This window comes from Taudactylus pleione, unplaced genomic scaffold (genome assembly GCF_031769625.1).
Source record: "Taudactylus pleione unplaced genomic scaffold, aTauple2 ptg000279l, whole genome shotgun sequence".
NCBI lineage: Eukaryota > Metazoa > Chordata > Amphibia > Anura > Myobatrachidae > Taudactylus > Taudactylus pleione.
In genome coordinates, this window is record NW_028284681.1 from 296,746 (window position 1) to 319,963 (window position 23,218).

The window sequence follows — 23,218 nt, forward strand, 5'->3', positions numbered from 1 at the left end:
CATGATTTGTAGCTCCTCCGTCTATACACCCAGCACATATCACTGTGCATGTGTTTATATTGAAAGCACATTCAACATTATAAGTATTTTCCAGCTCCTTTATAGCACCCTTTTCTTTTTGCTTTGTATCTTGTTTCTTTGGTTGATTCATTCTGGCTTTCCAGACTCTGCAATCTGCCATTAAGTGACATTCACACATTGCTGGTCTCTGACTAGTGCTTTAAATAATACAGTCCTGCGCTCTCAATTCTGTATCATACTTATTTGCACTTTCTATCTTGTGATTAAAGAAATCTGCAAGTTTCCCTTTAACATTCCTTAATGTCAGTTCATCATCTGGTCTAGCATCAAGTGCTGCTACAAGTGTCATATAGCTATCTGGGAGTCTACTGAGTAGCACAGCTGCTACAGTATACAGTATGAAAGTATTTTATTTATTTTCCTATGCAGTACAGATGTTCTACAAGAGTACACATTATACAGTCATAGCCAAAAGTTTTGAGAATGACACAAGTATTGGTTTTCACAAAGTCCTGCTTCAGTTTTTATGATGATAATTTGCATAAACTCCAGAATGTCATGAAGAGTGATCAGATGAATTGCAATTAATTGCAAAGTCCCTCCATGCCATGATAATGAACTTAGGGCATGATTCAGACTTGGGAATAGAGTGAGATATCTCTCTCAACTGATCATCTAGGTGAAACCATGCTGCACTGCAGGTGGGGCAGATTTAAAATGTGCAGAGAGATTTAGATTTGGGAAGAGTGTTTCCAAACTGACATCTAAATTGTAGAGTAATAATAAAGCTGTGCAGTATTTGTGGGCTACATGTAAAATCTGCCAGTATTTACCCCACAGGTAAAAAAAATATGTATTTACACCCCTTGCATTGCAATATGGTTTGTTCAGGTTCACAGTTGAGAGAGATATCTCACTCTATTCGCAACTGTGAATCAGGCCCTTAATCCCAAAAACACCATTTCCACTGCATTTCAGCCCTGCCACAAAAGGATCAATTGACATCATGTCCGTGTTTCTCTCGTTAACACAGGTGAAAGTGTTGATGAGGACCAGGCTGGAGATCACTCTGTCATGCTAACTGAGTTAGAATAACAGAATGGAAGCTTTAAAAGGAGGGTGGAGCTTGAAATCATTGTTCTTCCTCTGTTAACCATGGCTACCTGCAAGGAAACAAGTGTAGTCCTCATTGCTTTGCACAAAAAGGGGTTTCACATGCAAGGATATTGCTGCTAGTAAGATTGCACCTAAATCAACCATTTATCAGATCATCAAGAACTTCAAGGAGAGAGGTTCAATAGTTGTGAAGAAGGCTTCAGGGCACCCAAGAATGTCCAGCAAGCGCTAGGACCATCTCCTAAAGTTGATTCAGCTGCGGGATCGGGGCACCACCAGTGAAAAGCTTGCTCAGGAATGGCAGCAGGTAGGTGTGAGTGCATCTTCATGCACAGTGAGGTGAAGACTTTTGGAGGATGGCCTGGTGTCAAGAAGGGCAGCAAAGAAGCCACCTCTCTCCAGGAAAAACAACATCAGGGACAGACTGATATTCTGCAAAAGGTATAGGGAATGGACTGATGAGGACTGGGGTAAAGTTATTTTCTCTGATGAATCCCCTTTCAGATTGTTTGGGGCATCTGGAAAATAGGAAAGGTGAGCGCTACCATCAGTCCTGTGTCATGCCAATAGTAAAGCATTTGGAGATCATTCATGTGGAGGGTTGTTTCTAAATTTTGACTAAGTCATGACTAAAGAATGGTACCAGAACACCATAAAAAGCAACTTCTCCCAACCATCCAAGAACAGTTTGGTGACGAACAATGCCTTTTCCAGCATGATGGAGCACCTTGACATAAGGCAAAAGTGATAACTAAGTGGCTCGGGGAACAAAACATCAAACTTTTGGGTCCATGGCCAGGAAACTCCCCAGTCCTTAATCCCATTGTGAATTTGTGGTCAATCCTCAAGAGGCGGGTGGACAAACAAAAACCCACAAATTCTGACAAACTCCAAGCATTGATTAGGCAAGAATGGGCGGCCATCAGTCAGTATGTGGCCCAGAAGTTGATTGACAGCATGCCAGGGCGAATTGCAGAGGTCTTGAAAAAGAAGGGTCAACGCTGCAAATATTGACTCTTTGCATAAACTTAATGTAATTGTCAATAAAAGCCTTTGACATTTATGAAATGCTTGTAATTTTACTTCAGTATACCATAGTAACATCTGACAAAAAGGTCTAAAAACACTGAAGCAGCAAACTTTGTGAAAACCAATACTTGTGGCATTCTCAAAACTTTTGGCCATGGCTGTATAATCCTGCATGTACTGGCCTTTAAGCAGTTTAGTCTGATACAACTTTCCTATTAGATACAGTTTATTGCTTAAATGATCTCACATGCACTTTTTGCAGCACATCCCACATTTCTCTTGCAGTGTGATAGTTACATATATACACAATAATCATTATCTACAATGAGAGACATTGTACTGTGGGATTTCTGGATTATCACTCCATTCCTCTGTGAATAGCTCAGGCTTAATCTCTTGTATACATTTCCACATACACCTTCTCTTATTAACAGCATCATTACTTTGAATTTTCAAGTCTGTTAGTTCTGGTTATCAGACTCATCAATTTGGTGAATTTGGTTGAGGCTCTGGTAGCAGCAGTCATTTCCTTTGAGCTCTGTCTCTTTTTTTCCAGAGATTCATGACTGTTCTATTCTTTCTTTTCTTTCTGCAATGCTGGACCCATAAACTGTTATCATAGACTCTAATACGAACAGCAGAAATTATTATCAAACAGGGGACGGAATTTACTAAGGTGAAAATGTGGCCAAAACAGAAAACTACAATTTTCTGAGTTTTGGCCACATTACCATATGTACCAAACTCTGGAATGTGTTACTTTCAGGAGCTTGGACCAAGTGACCAACACCATCTATAGATGGTATTGCCCAGTAGAAGCCTATAGGCTTCTTACTGCAGTGTGCACTGAGAGGGATCCAATTGGATCCCTCCCAACATCCGTACGGTGTGCACATCATACAATGCTTGCCCAGAGGGACTTCTGTGTCATAAACCCAGAAGTTCCCTCTTTTTGGAAGAGCTATCCTTTGCAATTGTATTTGCAACTCTAAGTACATAATGGTGTTATTAACGTTGGTATGTACCCGATAAGTGGCGGGATGTACTGCATCCATAATGTGATGCATAGTATATCCTGCTCAAAATCGCTTTATTTCTGCATAAACAGGATCAAACACATGCTGCAAACTTAACATGCTGCTTTTAACAGAAGGACGCTCCTAAGGATGCTCCAGGCGGCACTGCAGCAGAGATTCTGGCTATCCAGATGCAGGAGATGTGGGTGAGAGGCGGTGCCGCCCACAGAGCGCTATGCTCTGTGCAGCCGCATCACTTGCACACCCCTAGTTACGGCCCTGGTGGAATCCCCTTATCATAACATTAACTAGCCCCAAATTGATCAGTCTAGGGCTGGAATTTCTCAGAAAGCTAGAACCCCAAAAATGTAATGGGGTTCCCCCGTTCTCTTTCAAGGAACTAAAGCCCAGGGCTATTCCCCACACCCCTGGGAGGTGGGTATGGGGTTAATGGTAAAAAAAATTGTTACCTGTATTGTTTGTTACAGAAGAACTACTAGTACCAGTCCTGTCATATCGGCATATGTGGAACAATAAGTGCCAGCATGCCCGGACTTTAAGGGCTCGATAGCACCTATAGTCCACTTGTAAAGAAAATATTCAAATAAATACAGTACTCACACACCAACTGTTTTATTGTTTTATTAAAAAAAGAAAAATTACCAAACTCTTTGGTGGCCTCCTTTTTGTTCCATGTAGGTATCCATAGAACTTGGTAAAATAATAAAAAATGCACAAGCAAGCCAGACACGCACTGTGCCATAGGCAGGTCTATTGTTCAGACAGTTTCTCATAGTTTTGCAGTTGGTTTTTGGACCATTAGGAAATCTGCAGATCCTATTCTTGTCTGTGTAAAATAATTAATTGTGGGTCCGATGTTGTAAAGTGTTCTAAATTCGGCTTTTCTGTCAGTTATCCATCGGTTTTGCCTTTAGTAAATGGTCGGTTTGCAAAATCAATGGAAAATTGCCCAAAAAGCCAAAACCGAAATTTTGTAAATTTACCCCTAGATGTGCTAACTAAAGTCTCGTCCAGGTCAGTGCCCTTCAAGAAGTACCCGAACAAAACTCTAAAAAGATCACAAATAAATTAAGCGTACAATCGCCATCTACAGCTGTTGGTTCCTGTGTCATGATTATAGTTACACAGCAGTGATGCCTGCATTTTTTCTCATGGTCACTGCCATCTCACATAATAATTACAGAAGCCACCAGTTGTTTGACAAGCAAGGAAAGAGTACATTTTAATAAACCTTTTTTTTTGTTTTGAGTTTCATGGTCACAGTCATGCCACACTTGGTAATTTGTAATTGTAAAAATGGGGTGCTATTCTTAAAGAATCCCCAACATAGTACTGTAGTTTTCTCAATCTTTAAAACATAATTGAAAAAATAATATATATATATATATATATATACAGTATATATACATTTTTCTTTAAATAATTAATTTTCAGTGTTCACTTATGACCAAAACCTCCTGAGTTGCATTTGTTAAATTGAGCTGAGACCCCAGAAACAGCTCAATTTTTTAAATTACAGAGATCAATTTTGCCTAAATGTAATGATGAAACAGTAAGGGACATTTAGTAATACAACACAAAAAAAGCTAATGCACTGTCCATTTAATGCTGTAGAAATGTGCAGCTTGTGTGTCCCCGCTTGTTTAGGCCCGCCTGTGTGTGTCTCTATTTATCAGTTTTTTGGTACTAACCCCATAAAGATTCTGTGTCATTTTGCTAAACTTCATGTTTTTTAGGAATTTTTATGTGCAGTTTGTAAAAAGTGCTATATTTTTAAAACCAGACCACTTAATTTAGTGCCCATCTTTCTTTATTAATTTCAACTTATTAATTTTTCTCTTAAATACTACATAATAAAGTCTCATATATATCTTATAGTAAATTAAATTGAGGAGCCTAAGGTGACATCAGGGATGTTGTAATTTATTTAGCTAGATTTGTGTTTTCATTATAATGTGATTTGTGAGCACCATATGTGATTGATCGGTACAAAAGAAATCTCACAAGGGTGACTCCTGATTACCAGCAGCACTGGAGCAACCATAAGAAAGCAGATGATTTTTCAGGAATAATCGGGCTCTTACACCAACCACATACATAGAAACTTCACCATAAATACTCCACCTGGCGCTCATTTAAAAACTTCACCCACAACAATAAATCTTCATTTACCATGCATTTTCTTGATTTTGCACATTAATTAATTCATCCCACACCACAAGAAAGACTGCCAGAAACAACACAAAATTTTGCATGTCCACATGCAAATGCAGGGGGGGTTCCGGTTGCCTGGAAATCCCCCTCCCACAGCCCACACCACACAAATTAAATAATTAGTACCACCTGTTGATCTTTTAAAATGTGTGAGCCTGTAATGAATACTAGGAGATCTGGAAAACATGCGCTGTTAGGGGTGCTCACGATTTTTTGGGTAACCCCTCGCACCCCCGGAAGAGTAGGCATATCTTTCGCATCCTGTGGACAGGATGGGGAGATTTTACCGGGAATTTTCTGGTCCGCATGTAGCGAGCTGGGCTAAAATGTTGCGAATCGCATCATTTAGCCCCACCCCCTACTCGCGGACCCGTAAATCGCTGTGTTCCCTGATTTGCGGCGTGGCCTAATGACACATACAGTCCTACCCCGCTCCCCAAAGTAGTCAACAGAATCTCCTCCCTGGGCTTCTCCCAGGGAGAAGATATCTAAAGTCGGCAACTATGGATATAGACCGTCTATATGGTCATTTATTAATACTGTATAATAATAAGCTATGCAGTGCATAAGGAGACTAATGTGTACATATATTTCCAGAGCAGTTCAAGGTTCTTTTGCTGCTCCCCCAGACTCCCGAACTGGCTCAACTGATCTGGAATGGAGCCCACATCTAAAATAACAATTTTCAGCTCATGTAGGATGGCCCTACTTCCGCATATAATGGCATCCTGTGATCGCTGACCCTGTTCATGTCAGAATTATTACATAAACTATACTGTACTTCGTATTACGTACAGTATATTATGACAGGTTAAGTGCTACAGTAATTAAGTCCTCTTCATGGACTGGCCACAATTGTTCTAAGATCAAGCAGTTGGAAATCCTCCTGCAAATCCTGCGTTTGCTACTGATGTCCCACTGTCACTGCCAATGTTGAAACGCAAGAATGTATGCTTTGTACAAGAAGGCTGCACCCATGCAAAATAGAATATAGCAGAGGTTCCCAAATGTTGTCCTCAAGGCTCCCCAGTAGTTAAGGTTTTAGAGATATCCATGGTGGAGCACAAGTGGTTAAATCAAACTGACTGAGGTACTAATTAAGTCACCTGTGATCAAGCATGGATATCCTTAAAACCTGGATTGTTAGGGTGCCTTGAGGGCCAAGTTTGGGGTGTTTAAAACTGCAAATAGCAGCAAATCCAGAGTAAACTGTAGAGGAAAGGAACAACTTTGTATATTTCAGAATTTCTCTGATTTCGACAGTTCCAAATATTGAAAATTAGCTTGTGAAACAAAGTGCCTTAACATTGCCATGATATATAAAAATACAATTCAAGATAAAAATAAAATATTTATGAATTGAGTTAATTAAAACAAAACTATTATCACAATCTTATAAATATTTAGCCAAACTGAACCTTTATGGCTCCTCCTTGCTTTGTCATGCTGAACTGTGGCTATTACTATGATGATTATTGTTGCCGGGCATCTTAACATTTCATGATTACACATGAAACACAATAATTTGCTTGTGCATACTGTATAATTGCACAATTTGCATTTATTTGAAAACTATAATTATTGATGAATAAGCCTCCAATTATAGTGCTATATCGGGTATTCCAAGTTAACAAATCATCTGTAATGTAAAAAAGTCATTACAAGCACCTCACTGCACTATTCCATGACACTTGTCTTCCATTGGCAATGAAATAGCTTCAATGTCTTTGGAGGCTATTGATATAGAAACTGCATACCTGGTATCTTACTCACATTCTTTTAAGGTCAGGGTACGTTACTTAAATCAAAACTAAACCACAATCTAAAATTGTCATTTTATGAGTACTTGAAATAATAACAAAAAAATGATTATAGCTTTAGGAAGACATACAATTATTTATAAAAGTGTAACTATAAAACAATTTATTTAAGATGAATGATGGCAGTGGATGAAAGTCATTGGAAGGTCTACAAACTTATTAATTCCAACCACATAATTATTTTTTCATATTGTTCCTTTTATAAGTTTAGATACAAAAGGACTCTCCTGTGCTGGGAGGGTACATAATAATAATAATAATATTATTTTTATTTTATTTATATAGCGCTTTTCTCCAGCAGGACCCAAAGTCGCTTTACAAGCATCAAAAGCATAGCACAGAGGTTTACCTTTACAGCATAATTTATTTTTAAACCTGTTGGGGTTATTCCTATGATATACACATCTGGTTACTTATTCTGAGGTCACCAGTTCTACTTGATTAATCTGTGACATCCTTGTGGCTTCTCCCTGTTAAATGTATATGTGCTCTCCCTAAATGGGGAATGTCTAGATACAGCTCTGTGTCATAGGATCTGATTCAACAAGGATCGCTATTGTGATTACGCATGCAATCGGCCGATTGTTGCATTCTGCGCATGCATATGCATCACAGTGCGCGTGCGCGAACACTCCACTGCAATCACAACTGTGATCGCAGTGTCTGCGCAGACCCACCGCAGAGAGATTGACAGGAAATACCGTTTGGAGGTGGTGATGGAGGGGTGCCAGTACGTTTCAACGCCGTTGCATAAATTAGCCACTGCGATGCCATACGTAGCTTGACCTTCCACTGCGTGCAATGAGGTTAGCAATTTCTGAGTAAGGTCAGACCTTGTGCAAGTGTTCGTGAGGCTCCGATTGTACTCGATGTTACCGATGGTTTCGCAGTGACGTGGGCGTCCTTATGTTAGGCTGCGTATGGCATTGCGGTTGCAATCATTAGCATATCTTCGCAGTCAGACTCCATGCATAATCGATATTGCGATCGCAATAGCGATCCTTGCTGAATCAGGCCCATAGACACGTTTTATTTATGTTCAATCAATTTATACCCTAAGGGTTGGCAAAACCCTTATACCTCCTTAGGCAGCAGGTACAGCATACCATTTGGTGCCACCCATACCCCCTGAATCCATTTTAGATCAGTATTGATGTGTCTGGTCCATTTACTGGCTTCAAAATGTGCCCAATGTCATAATTACGGTGCTAACAAAGATCACAACCTAATTCATACCACTTTTCTCAAAAGAACTGACATCTGTCATATAGTGTGGGGAGTGCACTACACAGTATACCACCAACTTTGGATTTCTGGTGGCTGTCACTGACAGTAGGGGAACTCAGTATTAGGGTCAGTAGCCACTGATTTTTCCTTGGTACTATAGACAATACATATACTAAATGATATTCACACAATATGGACATCCCAAAGCATTTCCACCTACATGGGAGCATTGCTCTATTAGAAAGTCAGTGGTTTCATATTCCAAAACATACCTGGACTAGATAGTGCTTCACAGATGGTGATACATACTTTGTGGTTGTGGGTGGTGGGGCTCAAAAGTACTACATCCCAGCCTTGTGTAGTCTCTAGGGACACAAGTGCTAGCTCTCATGTGCTATGGGTGCTTGAGCATGCCAAATACATGTTGAGTCTCCCATATCCAAATATTCCAAAATACGGAATATTCTGAAATACAGAATTGTTTTAGCATGACTGAGATAATGAAACCTTTGCTTTTTGATGGTTCAAAGTACACAAACTTTGTTTAAGGCACAAAATTATTAAAAATATTGTATAAAATTACCTTCAGCCTTTGTGTATAAGGTATATATAAAACATAAAAGCATTCTGTGTTTAGATTTGGGTCCAATTCCCAGGATCTCTCATTATGGTATGCACATATTCCAAAGTACGAAATATTCCGATATCCAAAATACTCCTGGTCCCAAGCATTTTGGATATGAGATACTCAACCTGTATTCTTGTTTCTACAAACTATGGCCCTGATTCAGAGCCGGACGCTCTGACCAGAGCGCTCGCTCTGAATCAGGGCCCACCTCCATAAATATGGAGCGTCCTCCTGGACGCTCGTATAGCTGTGGGTCACCACCCACAGCCTATATGAGCGTGCAGGATGATGGTCGCGATGGTCAAGACCATCGCGACCATCGCCAGTGCGACCAGAAGCCTGCGGTTGAGTTTCTCAACCGCAAGGCCAGGAGTGATTTTGGCTCTATCAGAGCCAAAATCACTCCCACTGACATCACTAGTGATGTCAGTGGGGCCGGCTTCTGACGGTAGGCGTTCCCTTGGGAACGCCTCCGTCTGGCTGGCACGCCCCCAGCACGCCCACCAAAGGGGGCGTGCTGTCAATCAACATCGACAGCACGCCCCCTTTGATCAGACACAACAAGCGAAGGAAAGTCCTTCGCTCGTCACGTCTCGCCATGCGCACGTCGGAGCTCCCTCCGTCGTGCGCATGCGCAGTGCACACCATCGACCCACTTGCGAGCGGACAGCCGCTCGCGAGTGGGTCTGAATCAGGCGCTATGTCTATGCATGCTAGTTTTCTTTTGTGTGGGGGGCAACATGATCACCTATATAATTTCTAAAATATTGGTTCTCATACACAAGACCCCAAAAACTAAAATGTTATACGTTGGTACTGTATGCTATACCGCAACTTCTACTTCACTGTAAATCTGTCAAATTCCATTAATTTACCTTTTCTATACCGCCATTTCTAAATCACCGCTTTGACCACTGCATATATCTATGATTGGAACGCAAGCAAACAAGTCTGTTTTTGATTATTCATGCTTCCAAGTGTCTTAGCAGCTTCAATTTAACATTTATATCTCTATCTCTCTGTTCACAGAATTACAGGTCACCAGCACAGAGTGGTATCGCTCTTTTAATATGACTAACCATCATACTGATGTCTATGACAGTGATGACATAATCCTTAGGAGGGGGAACTGCTTCACCATCACTATTTCCTTCAATCGACCTCTGCATCCTGGAGAGAACCTCATGTTCACTGCTGAAACTGGTATGAAGGACAATTCCGTCATAATAGCTTCCACCCTCACTGTACTGCTCATCAGGGTAACATGATGTTGCATTGAACACACTCCAATCATTACCACATCCAATTCACAATTATAAAACTCAGAACAAAGATTTCAAAAATAATATTGTTACACTTTTTTACCATTATTATTATTATTATTATTATTATTATTATCCTTTACTTATATGGCGCCACAAGTGTTCCGCAGCGCCTTACATAGTACATAGAACTAATAAGTGAACAAGAAACAAGTAACTTACAGTACATTACAGTGCAGGACAAGGACACAACTTATATACATTGCTGAAATAGTGATTAAAGCACTCACAATAAGCTGCCGGGAGTTGGCGGTCCCGTGTTAGGTGCCCTAATGGGGAGTAGAGAGTAGAAGAAAATGTAAAGAGAAGCACATGAGGGAAGAGGTCCCTGCTCATGAGAGCTTACATTATCTAACTCTACTGTTAGGTAAACATAACATACATATCCAACACTTAGGGGGCAATTCAATTGTTTTGAGCGCCACGATAATTAATGGGTGCCCAATGTTGCAAATTCAATTGTTTTGGGCGCCCATTAATTATCTTGCTTGTTTCGTCCAAATAGTCAATGTTTATCTGCAGCTAAACTTGTCTAAAGTCCTGGTTAGGCTGCCCAAGCCATAGACATTTCACACATTTCTGCTCGTCTCCTCAGGAGGGGTCAAGCAGAAATGTTGATGCTGGCAGCTGTTTGTGGTCGAATGGAGTAACAATGGAATTGCTATGTGGGGCACCCGGTACTGACATTTGAATTCCCCCTTACAGTCTTGCTGCGAAGGGAAAGCTTCCGACACATGTAAATATTTACACCTGTCTAAATTAATTTCCTTCTCAGAAATGTAAATATCCTAAATAGACTAGTTTTGTGCACATGCTTATTATGACTTGCAACTAAGTTTAAAGTGATGTAACTGACATCACAATCTGGGTATGTATGCCCATATTTAGGCATCTGTACATCATCACTTAATTTCTACAATAGTAGGTTAAAATTAACATTTTCACCTGCTTTTGTAGAAATGAATTGTTAGGGCCATTCATCATTCATGTAACGCAGGTGATATCACTCATATCTTCTGTGTACAAATCTGCACCGATAATTTCCATAGTCCCCAAACTTTAGTATGGGGATATAGGAATTATGTAATACATCAAGTTCTGAAAATGCTTTTTTTTTGGAACTTGACCGTGAAACTGTACGCCATACTGCGATTTCGTACTGCACCCAATAGTTTTCACAAACTGCTGTTTACATGGTAGTTTCTGCAGCAGAGGGATCTTTTCAGATCCCTTCCTGCAGTGTTCGGGCTTTGGGACTGAGAGATGCAGGGTCTGGCTTTGAGCCTGTTAGACACGGGTCAGGCTTTGAGGCTGAGAGATGCAGGGTCTGGGAAATGAAGCTTAGATACACAGGGTGGGGAAATCTAGTTAAGAATCACAGCTGAGAGACACAGAGGAGGAGTGGATGGCTGGAGATGGAGAGACATAGGGGGTAGCGGCTGAGTCTGAGAGATGAAGAGAATGGCTTTGAGGCTGAGAGACGCAGGGTCTGAGGAATGAAGCTGAGAGATGCATGGTCTGGGGAATGAAGCTGAGAGACACAGGGTATGGAGAATGAAGTTGAGAGATGCAGGGTCTGGGGAATAAAGCTGAGAGACGCAGGGTCTGGGGAATAAAGCTGAGAGACGCAGGGTCTGGGGAATGAAGCTGAGAAATGTAGGATCTGGGTAATGAAGCGAGAGATGCAGGGTCTGGGGAATGAAGCCGAGAGATGCAGGGTCTGGGGAATGAAGCCGAGAGATGCAGGGTCTGGGGAATGAAGCCGAAAGACTCAGGGTCTGGGGAATGACGCCGAGAGATGCAGGGTCTGGGGAATGAAGCCGAAAGACTCAGGGTCTGGGGAATGAAGCCGAGAAATGCAGGGTCTGAGGATTGAAGCCAAGAAATTTAGGATCTGGGTAATGAAGCGAGAGATGCAGGGTCTGGGGAATGAAGCTGAGAGGCGCAGGGTCTGGGGAATAAGCCTGAGAGACACAGTGGATGGGATGAACCTGAGAGACAAGGTGGGGGGATCTAGCTGAGAGGCACATACAGTAGGAGATGGCTGGAGATGGAGAGACATAGGGGGAAGAGGCTGGAGACACATGGATGGTGCTGGAGAGACAGAGGTTGAGGTGGGTGCAACCCAGGCGAGGATGAGGTTGGAGAGACAGTTTGGGAGGTGATAGGGGGCCCCAAAAACACAAGTATGATGTGCCCCAAGATCTCTGTTGCCAGCGCTGCCTGCTCCCTTGCACTCACCGCCCCATGAGAGGATTCTTCATGTCAGTGGTGGGTGTCAGCCCTCCGGCCGGTCCTGAGAATTTTCTCCTGCTGCTCTGGCCTTCTGATAATTTTTGCAGTCTGTCTTTATGCTGCACTTGCACAATTTGAAGACAGGATGTGAAGACTGTAAGAAGACAGAGGCAGCAGGAGAAAAGGCTCTCACTTCTGACTCCGCAGAAAGAGCAGCTTTTTGGAAGTGATACTTTAGGTAATGAGGCATGATGAATGTCTCCAAAAGAGACTATGAAATTGCAGCGAGTTCAAAACATATTTATCACTAGTGATACTTGTGTTATGATGAATAGGCTCCTACAGGTGAACATGTCATCATGGAATACTGCTTATGAAAGAGAAGGCTTTCATTTAATCTTTCTCTGACATATATTGTGTGTGTTACTCTGACTCTGATAGCAATGCATTAAAATGTTTTTTTTTTTTTATCCAAGTGACTACTAACATTGCATTCTCTTCATTTGACATTGATCCAGATGGAAATCTTTTTAACAAAGGCCTTTAATCACATGCTGTCATCTCTGGCAATACAATACCCCATAAGGACAACATGTAAAAAGGTTTTTTTTTATATTATTGCAAATTTAATTTAAAAAAAACTAAAAAATCACATGTACAGAAGTATTCACAGCCTTTCCGCAATACTTTGTTGATGCACCTTTGGCAGCAATTACAGCCTCAAGCCTTTTTGAATATGATGCCACAAGCTTGGCACACCTATCTTTGGGCAGTTTCGCCCATTCCTCTTTGCAGCACCTCTCAAGCTCCATCAGGTTGGATGGGAAGCGCCGGTGCACAGCCATTTTCAGATATCTCCAGAGATGTTCAATCGGATTCAAGTCTGGGCTCTGGCTCAGCCACTCAAGGACTTTCATAAAGTTGTCCTGAAGCAACTCCTTTGATATCTTCGCTGTGTGCTTAGGGTCGTTGTCCTGCTGAAAGATGAACCGTCACCCCAGTCTGAGGTCAAGAGTGCTCTGGAGCAGATTTTCATCCAGGATGTCTTTGTACATTGCTGCATTCATCTTTCCCTCTATTCCACAGGTTCTCAAACTCGGTCCTCAGGACCCCAAATAGTTCATGTTTTCCAGGTCTCCTCACAGAATCAAAAGTGAAATAATTATCTCCACCTGTGGATCTTTTAAAATGTGTCAGTGAGTAGTGAATACATCTGTGCACCTGCTGGGTGACCTGGAAAATGTGACCTGTGTGGGCTCCTGAGGACCGAGTTTGAGAACTACTGCTCTATCCAGACTAGTCTCCCAATTTCTGCTGCTGAGACCCCCCCCTTACAGCATGTTGCTGCCACCATCATACTTCACTGTAGGGATGGTATTGGCCTGGTGATGAGCGGTGCCTGGTTTCCTCCAAACATAACGCCTGGCATTCACGCCAAAGAGTTCAATCTTTGTCTCATCAGACCAGAGAATTTTGTTTCTCATGGTCTGAGAGTCCTTCAGGTGCATTTTGGCAAGCTCCGGGCGAGGTGCCATGTGCTTTTTACTAAGGAATGGCTTCCGTCTGGCCACTCTACCATACAGGCCTGATTGGTGTATTGCTGCAGAGATGGTTGTCCTTCTGGAAGGTTCTCCTCTCTCCACAGAGGAATGCTGTAGCTCTGACAGAGTGACCATCGTGTTCTTGGTCACCTCCCTGACTAGGGCCTTTCTCCCCCGATCACCCAGTTTAGACGGCCGGCCAACTATATGAAGATTCCTGGTGGTTCCGAACTTCTTCCATTTACGGATGATGGAGGCCACTGTGCTCATTGGGACCTTCAAAGTAGCAGATATTTTTCTCTACCCTTCCCCAGATTTGTGCCTTGAGACAATCCTGTCTTGGAGGTCTACAGACAATTCCTTGGACTTCATGCTTGGTTTGTGCTCTGACATGCACGGTCAAGTGTGGGACCTTATATAGACAGGTGTATACCTTTCAAAATCATGTCCAATCAACTGAATTTACCACAGGTGGACTCCAATTGAGCTGTAGGAACATCTCAAGGATGATCAATGGAAACAGGATGCACCTGAGCTCAATTTTGAGCTTCATGGCAAAGGCTGTGAATACTTATGTATATGTGATTTCTTAAATTTGCAAAAATCTCAAAAAACTTTTTATTAAATTTGCAAAAATCTCAAAAAAACTTTTTACACGTTGTCATTATGGAATTTTGAGGACAAAAATGAATGTATTCCATTACGGAATAAAACTGTAACATAACAAAATGTGGGAAAAGTGAAGCGCTGTGAATACTTTCCAGATGCACTGTACATATGGACCGTTGTCATTATGGGGTATTGTGTGTAGAATTTTGAGGACAAAAATTAATTTATTCCATTTTGGAATAAAGCTGTAACATAACAAAATGTGGGAAAAGTGAAGTGCTGTGAATACTTTCCAGATGCACTTTACATATGGACCAGAAGTAAAAAAGTAAAAAACTCTTATCCTTAACAAATAAGTTCTAAAGCCATATTGCTGAGGAACTCAATCCCTTTGCTTGCATGTATCTTGAACTCGAACAATAGTCATGTATAGGCTTATCATACTATCCCTTTAAACGGGTTGGGTATGAGATGCCAGCGCTCGGGATCTCGGCAGTCAGAATCCCTATGCTGGCATCCCAACAGGGTTAGGGTACCGACACCTGCCGATAAGTATCCTAACCCTACCCTTAAACATATCCTTCCCTTTCCACAGGCTTAACCTAACCCTCCCCCCCCGCAGCCTAAACCTAGTGCCTAACCTAACCATCCCTAGTTCCTAATCCTAACCTTCCACCTAGAGCCTAACCCTAATCCCTAACCCTCCCCCTAGTGCCTAAACCTAACCCCTAACCCTAACCTTGCCCTACTACTTACCGTTGGTTTGCCGGCGGTCGGGATGCTGGCGCGGGGATTATGACTGGTGTTGGGATTCCAGCACCAGCATTCTTAGCATCGCCAATCCGACAGATGGGATTTAAACTACAGTACATGCCTTTTAAACTGGGACAATCATGAATTACACAGGTTCTGTCGCTGGCTGACTTTAAGCCTGGATTTCAATTTTAATCAGCAACAAAACCTGTGTAATTCATGAGTGCCCTGGTCTATGGGATAGTATGGTAAGCCTAGCCATGTAACTATATAAAGCTACATGGAGAGGAAACTTTTCACAGTGCATTCAATGCACATAAGTTAAAGTGAATTTGATCACGATGCACAGTAGATTAATGTGTCATATCATACCTTTCTTTGTTCTCTCCGTATAAGGTCCATCACCATCACTGGAATCCAAAACAAAAGCAGTATTTCCACTGAATGGGAGTGAAAATCCGAATTTATGGAACTCAGCCTTGACATCAAACAATTCTAATGTCATGACTATGACTATAAACAGCCCTCCAGATGCTGTGATTGGATTATACTATCTGCATGTCTCTAGCAACACCAACAGCACACTGACAATGTTTCCAAAGCCGATCGGTAGATTGTATCTGCTCTTTAACCCCTGGACACAAGGTACAATGATACAAATTCTAAACAACTGAGAATTCTGGTGCATCGGTCATGGGTACTGAGGACCTCATTCAGAGTCGGTCGTTGCGGCCGCACAGTCGTACGCAACCGATGTTCGCTAAACTGCGCATGCGTAAAGTTCGCAATGCGCGTGCGCAAACTAGCTGCTACGATCTGAAATTTCTCTCTCCTTGAACACAGCCAGGTCGGTAGTTTGAGTGACAGAATGAGGCATTTGTGGGTGGTAACAGGGGAAGGTGCATGAAAACGGGGGTGTGGAGATCCGAACGCAGGCGTGCCTAACTATGCGAACAGCGTTTTATGGGAGTGCATAATTAACAAAGTAGTGTCATAGCACACGTGACATGGGTGGTTTGTACACTGACCTGATCGTAGTGCTTAAGAGAGGGTATGGTCAACCTTAAGCTCTACGACCAGTTCCGATGGTTCCCGATGGCCTCGATTAATCCTTATATGCCCGGAGATGACGTGTAATGCGTACGAGAAGGGGGCGTTTTTTTTGTCTTGCGGCCGCATCCTCCCCTTGGTCGGCCAGCTAACGATCCGATCTTAGGGACGCAACTTGCGAGTGCATCATTTGCATATCCGGCCCCTTTTCCCTTACGACCGTGCGGCCGCAACGACTGACTCTGAATGAGGTCCTGAGAGTGTTTGATTAACTTCATTTTGACATGTGCATTACAGGTGACAATGTTTTTCTAGCAGACGAGAGTGAGAGACAAGAATATGTTCTAAATGAAAGAGGAATCATATTTATGGGATGTGAAAATGAAATTGTGCCCCTTACTTGGGGCTATAATCAGGTACTTTACTTATTATATTTTATAAAACATTCCAGTGTTGTGGATTACAGTATGGACAGTGGGGCTGATTCTGAGTAGGGAGCAAATAAAAAAGCAGGTAACTTTGTATCTACAACAAACCTTGCTGCAATGAAAGGGGTGCAAATACATTTAGGGCCTTATTCATAATGAAAAAATGCTATACGTGATCATTTAGTTTTAATTATGAGCCTTTGTTTTACTGAAAAATAATATAATTCATCATGAGCCTCTTATAACATTATCACTTATGAAAAGCTGCTCTATCTGCGGAGTCAGGAAGTGAGAGACTTTTCTCCTGCTGCTCCAGTCTACTTACACTCTTCTCTGGGCGTGATGTAATAAGCATCGCATCCGCGATGCTGTACATTCCGCCAATTATCAGGTACATACCGGCGATAATATTACCGACATGTACTTAAAAATTTGCAAAGGACAGCTCTCCCAGTAAGAGCTGTCCTTTGCGATAAAGGGACTTCCAGGTTTATGACCCAGAAGTTCCTCTGGTGCCCTTCTGTGAATGCAATGCTTAGTAGAAAAGTGTTGGGACCGGCCGGAGCTCTGACAGTGGATTCTGGAGGAGAGTCGGGGTTGAAGCTGGCAGCCGCAGGCAGTCAGAGCACTATAGGGAGGGATCTGAAAAGATCTTTCTGCTGTACAAGCTGCCATGTAAATGGCAGCTTGTGAAGATATTCAGGTGCTGTATGCCATCTCAGGATGACATACAGTTTCACTATCAAATTCCAAAAAAAAGGATTTTCAAAACTTGATGAATCACATAATTTCTACATCCCCATACTAAAGTATAGGTACTGTGGAAGTTATCAGGGCAGATCTCTAACCAGGAGATATAAGTGATATCTCCTGCATTATAGGAATGATGAATGATTACAAAAGTAGGTGAAAATGTTAATAAGTGCAGCTTGTAAATAAAAAAAAGATGTGTATTGTGAAACAGGCTGGTTGAGGCACTAAGGGAAGGTAAGGGTTAGGTTGTGGGGGGTGTTAGGGTTAGTTTTAGGGGTAGAGATTAGGGTTAGAGCTATGGTTAGAGATAGGGGGACTGATGCTGGAGCATCACATGACTCCGCCAGAACTGCTAATCCATTGATCTAATATACCATACACTACTGATCCACAAATGACAAATAGATCCCTTAACACTCTCTCTTCTTCAAAGCACCCACAGACAAATGTGGTGAAATCTTACCATGTAGCACTTTTAGCAAAAAACTGTCCATGTTTAAATGTGACACAAGGTATTGTAGTTATAACTTAAAAATGGAAGTAGGTAATGTAGAAAATGAATTATATTGGAAATAATATTAGTTATCTATTGCAAATGTTTTATAGAGACTGAATTATAATTGTCTTTACTTTTGTGTATAATATATCTGCATGAGAATCCTCCAGGATATTTTCCATAAATATTGTTAAAACTGGAAACATGCTTAACAATTATATAGCTATGGCTTGAAAAGGAATTGGTATGAAATACCGCCGGCCGCATGGCCGGCGGTTCGATTCCCGGCAGCGCCTGGCCGACAGATGAGCAGAACCCGGCAGCGGAAGCCCGACAGTGTTGGAAATCACGATAGTCCCTAAGGTAAGTATATACTAACCTAACCTAACCCCCTAACCCTCCTTAGGGATGCCTATCCCTAACCTCCCCCTCAAGTACCTAACCCTAATCCCCCCTCTAAGTGATTAACCCTAACCCCCCCTTCCCCGCTGCCTGGACCTAAGTCCCCCGGGGGGGTGCCTAACCCTAAGTCCCCCCTGGGGGCACCTAACCCTAACTCTCCCTCCCCCTAGCCTAACGCTAACCCTCCCGGGGGGTGCCTAACCCTAAGTCCCCCCCGGGTGCTCTAAACTTAACCCTCCCCCCCCCGCAGCTGTCCGCTCGAGGCGCCCGGCATCCCTTTGATCGGGATGCCGGGCACCTGTCTCCCGGCGTCGGGGAAATGTCAGGCGTCTACATCTAGACACCCGTTATTTCCCCCTTGCCGGGATATGACAGTCGGGAAGCCGGCTGCCGGTATTAAGGTTTCCCGATTGTATACCCTTGAAAATGCTCAAAATATATCAGTATGTTTGGCTAATTACTGTATATCATAAAAAATTACAAAGTGAAATTTTCCATAACTCTTTTTTCTGTTGTGTATTTGCATGTCTATAGTTTGAAAGAAGCATACTTGAAATCTGCTTTGCTATTATGGATCGAAACATTAATTACCATAAAGACCCTATTTCGGATGTTGCCCAGAGGAACGACCCACTCTATGTATGCAGGGTTCTTACTGCCACGGTGAGCTCTAATTAACATATTTATTTTATTTACTGTACCTGATGGTGATTCTAAGCCCTGACAGAATTTCCTTAACTCTGTACCTCTAGTACTAGGCTATTAATGCATACAAAGCCACAGTATACTGCACTGCAGGAGAGGATGGGGCACACACAGAAAATGCACAGGGCCCCATCCTCTCGTAAAACGCCCTTGACTATCACTTCTTATTCTGTATGCTGAGATGTGCAAAAACACTACATCCCATTAACTTAAGGCCCCCATACATCAGCAATAAATTGGGACAATACTGCATTTTGTAGGTGATTGTGTAAAAAATCCACAATCTATGGGGTTCACAGATCACAACCAAAAAGTGATTGGAATTGGTGATGTCCAACATGTTGGATTTCACAGACATCCCATAATCTGTTAATCTTTTTTTGTGATTGCTGATGTATGGACTCCTTTAAGCTGGGCAGGTGCAATACAAAAGGGGTTGCAGTGTAGAGGCACCTTCCCCACTCTACTGGCAGCCAGCTGCATTGCCACTCAGTATGACAGGTAGGGCAGCAGTGTCATGGATCTTCCTGGGTCACCTGCCTCATCTGCTGTATCCCAGTCTCCTCTCCTTCTCTAACTTGCTAATGATTGTTAGGCTTCTTATATGTCACTTTGGGCTCTATTTATTAACATTATTTTTACTAAAATAAAGTGAAAAAGGGTGTTTTCACACCCTTGTCACATTATTTTAGTATCACCTATAGTTATTACAGGGCAATTGGAGTAGAATTCGTAAAATTCTACTCCAACCCCTAAGTATCACTTATTTTTAGTAATCAGATCACATAATTGTAATGGGAAATGTGATCTGTCTGGTAGTTACTAAAAATAAATTGTGAAAAAAATACCTGGGGAGGCCCTGTGATAATAACGCCACCTGGAGGTGGCGTTATCCAGGGTCTCCCCCAGTTACCGGACTCCTACTCTGCTCTAACGGGGAGAGCAGAGCCGGAAGTCGGTCCCAGTAATCAGCTGTGTGGTCTAAACAGACCGCAAGCTGTTTCACTGCAAAAATAAAAAAAATACTAAAAAAAAAAAATTAACTTACCTGACTCCATGGACCGGTGATCGGGGCTCCGGTGATGCCTTCCCTCTGGTCAGCTGGTCTCCCATACTGCACTGATGGCTGGTCATCAGGTGATCGGGTCCCAGTGCAGTATGGGAGATCACCAGATCGGAGGCATGGAGGACATCATCGGAGGCCTGGATCATGCAGGTAAGTGTAATTAAGGGAAGTGGAGGTCGCGGGGGGTGAGGAGGGGGGTCCGTGATCATGGGGGCGGGGCTTAGCACCGAGGGGCGGGGCTTAGCAGCGGTGGCTGGTCGCCACAAGCGCGGGCACTTTGTCGCTGTATTTTTCCCGAAAATACCGTTACTAGTGTGCGGAGGGGATTCGCAGGGACAAAGCTTTATCGCAAGCTCTGTCCCTGCAAGGGATTTGTAGTAAATCCCTGTGATATTGCCTGAATTCGCAATGCGAATTCAGTCGTTAATATCACACTACAATCTGCATTCAAAATGCGGATTGTAGTATATAGAGCCCTTTATATAATAAACATTTAGAATTAGGGAGATAACAACAACAATAACCACCACATGCCAATCACCACCCATTGATTCCCATATGTCAACCATGTAGGAAAAGTGTACAAACACCACATCAAAGGGGAAAAAAAGGGGAGGAAGGTAATGGTTGATAAATGGGTTAATAGGTGCTGAAAGTATGGGTTGCTGGGGGTAAATGGTGAGAGCATATTGAGTGCTCTAGGTATACAACAGTGTTTAATAGATTTACAGGCGTGATGTGTAGGTTGATGCCAGGTTGGTTTAGCATGGTGCTGCTTCCTGCCAATTTTGCAGATGTAAAAATGCACCCTTACCCTTTTTGAGCGCCATGCTGAGCTCCAGACAAGTGTTTGGATTGGAAGAAAGTTGTGCCTCGCCGCCTCCTGTGCTTAGAGATTGGGGGTTGGGCTTGGATGCCACGCTTCCCACGGAGATCTGTTTTTTGATGTGTGGCATAATTATGCATACTGGCACTGATGTGTGGCATAATTATGTATTGTGGCACTGTTGTGTGGCATAAGTATGTATTGTGGCATGGACATGTGGCATATTGTGTATTGTGGCAAAATTATGCATTGGGGCACTGAAGCGTGGCATACTGCATTGGGGGCACTGACGCGTGGCATAATATGTATTGTTGCACTGATTTGTGGCATAATTACATATAGAACATTGATTTGTGGTATTGTGGCATAATTACATATTGGGCACTGATGTGAGGCAAAACCGCCTTGATAAATAAGCCCCAGAGTGCTTTAACGTTATTTGTGTATAATATTGTTTATTCCACTAAGGGGTGTCAAAATCTATATTAGCTTACCAAAAAAATTAGGCTTGGGCTGGCCCTGACTCTACTATAATAATATAATCCTTATTTTGTCACTAATGTCAGAAACAATGAGAGTAATCCTGGATTGAGTCTATCACAATGTCATCCCCATGCCAGTTCTAATCAATAGCAGATTTATTTAGACAACAACAAAATTCACATTGCAAAAGCATTACTAACTCTTGATAAATTCAGATTTAAAAAAAAAATAATTTGAATTGTCCTCTACCCATACTCTCAATGAGGGCCATGATTCCTGTATTAACTTGCTAGTGCTTGTATTTGAAATAATTTTGCCTATGCTTCTTACATACTGTATTTGCAAGTTGAATAGTAAAGATGAGAATGGCGTGCTTGTGGAAAACTGGAGCGGATGCTATGATGATGGTACAGCCCCCAGCAGCTGGAACGGAAGTCCTGTTATTCTAAAAGACTGGTACTACAAGAGATGCATGCCTGTGAAATATGGACAATGCTGGGTTTATGGTGGTTTGCTCTGCACAGGTAAGGATCATCTACCTTGGACAAATACTGTGCTGTACAATTATATATTACTTCATTTAATGCAATATTTTCAAAGGAACTTTCCCCGAGGCTGCCGATACAACAGCCACACTCTGGTGACCACATAGGAAATGTAAGGATACACGGAGTACAGTTTGTGCAAGACTGATTGATGGCAAGGTGTTTGGAGCAGTACTCAGATTCTTATTGTCTCAGTTTGTGTAAATGGGAATAATTTTTATAATGTGTTGTAATTACTTTGTAGTCTTTGGAGTGCTGCACACAATGTTGTATATTTTTATTATAAATGCTAATATAAATCACCAGTAATAAAGCACACACATTGCTGAACTTTTAGGCCTATTGTTTTGGTTCTTTTTGTAATTCAAAATTTGTCCGTTTGGCCAGAACACCCTTTACAAAGATGAATGTATATAGCTCAACTGGAACCCCGCCACTTTTATATGTTCAAGGATCACATAGGCAAGGGCAACAAACAAAGGGTTTAGGTAATGCAGGATTAGGAACAATACTAGTTAACAGTAGCCAGGTATTGTTAGGAATTGGAGGTTTAGTCAAGGGGGGTTATGCTTTTACAGCCTTGGGGCAGGTGACCTTGGCTGACTGTGGCCTGTGGGCTGTAAGTAAGATGCGGCCTTTGGGCCGTGTAGTAGCCTTGAGGGCTGAAATCTTGGCTGGTTGCGGCCTGTGAGCCGCAAGCAAGATGCGACCTTTGGGCCGTGTAGCAGCCTGGAGGGCTGGAAACCTTGGCTGGTTGCGGCGATGGTACGCTGGGTTGTGTACTTAGAATGCTGAGGTGCGACCTGCGCCACTGAGTTGATACTGGCCTCAGGTTGCAGGTTTGCGTACTCAGGACTACGAGTGCACTCTGTGTTGCCTGGATGACACATGCGGCAGGGAACTGGAATGCAC

At 42.4% G+C, this 23,218-nt stretch overlaps 1 protein-coding gene across 1 annotated transcript in view; it reads left to right on the forward strand.

Moving 5' to 3' along the window:
• Positions 1-23,218, forward strand: part of LOC148512604 (protein-glutamine gamma-glutamyltransferase E-like) — a 181,604-nt gene that overhangs the window by 119,378 nt on the left and 39,008 nt on the right. Inside the window, exons 5-9 of the mRNA XM_088481955.1 lie at positions 10,079-10,295; positions 15,949-16,197; positions 16,900-17,018; positions 19,216-19,344; positions 22,108-22,285. Of these exons, the coding sequence (XP_088338081.1) occupies positions 10,079-10,295; positions 15,949-16,197; positions 16,900-17,018; positions 19,216-19,344; positions 22,108-22,285 (892 nt within the window). The remainder of the gene's footprint in view (positions 1-10,078; positions 10,296-15,948; positions 16,198-16,899; positions 17,019-19,215; positions 19,345-22,107; positions 22,286-23,218) is intronic.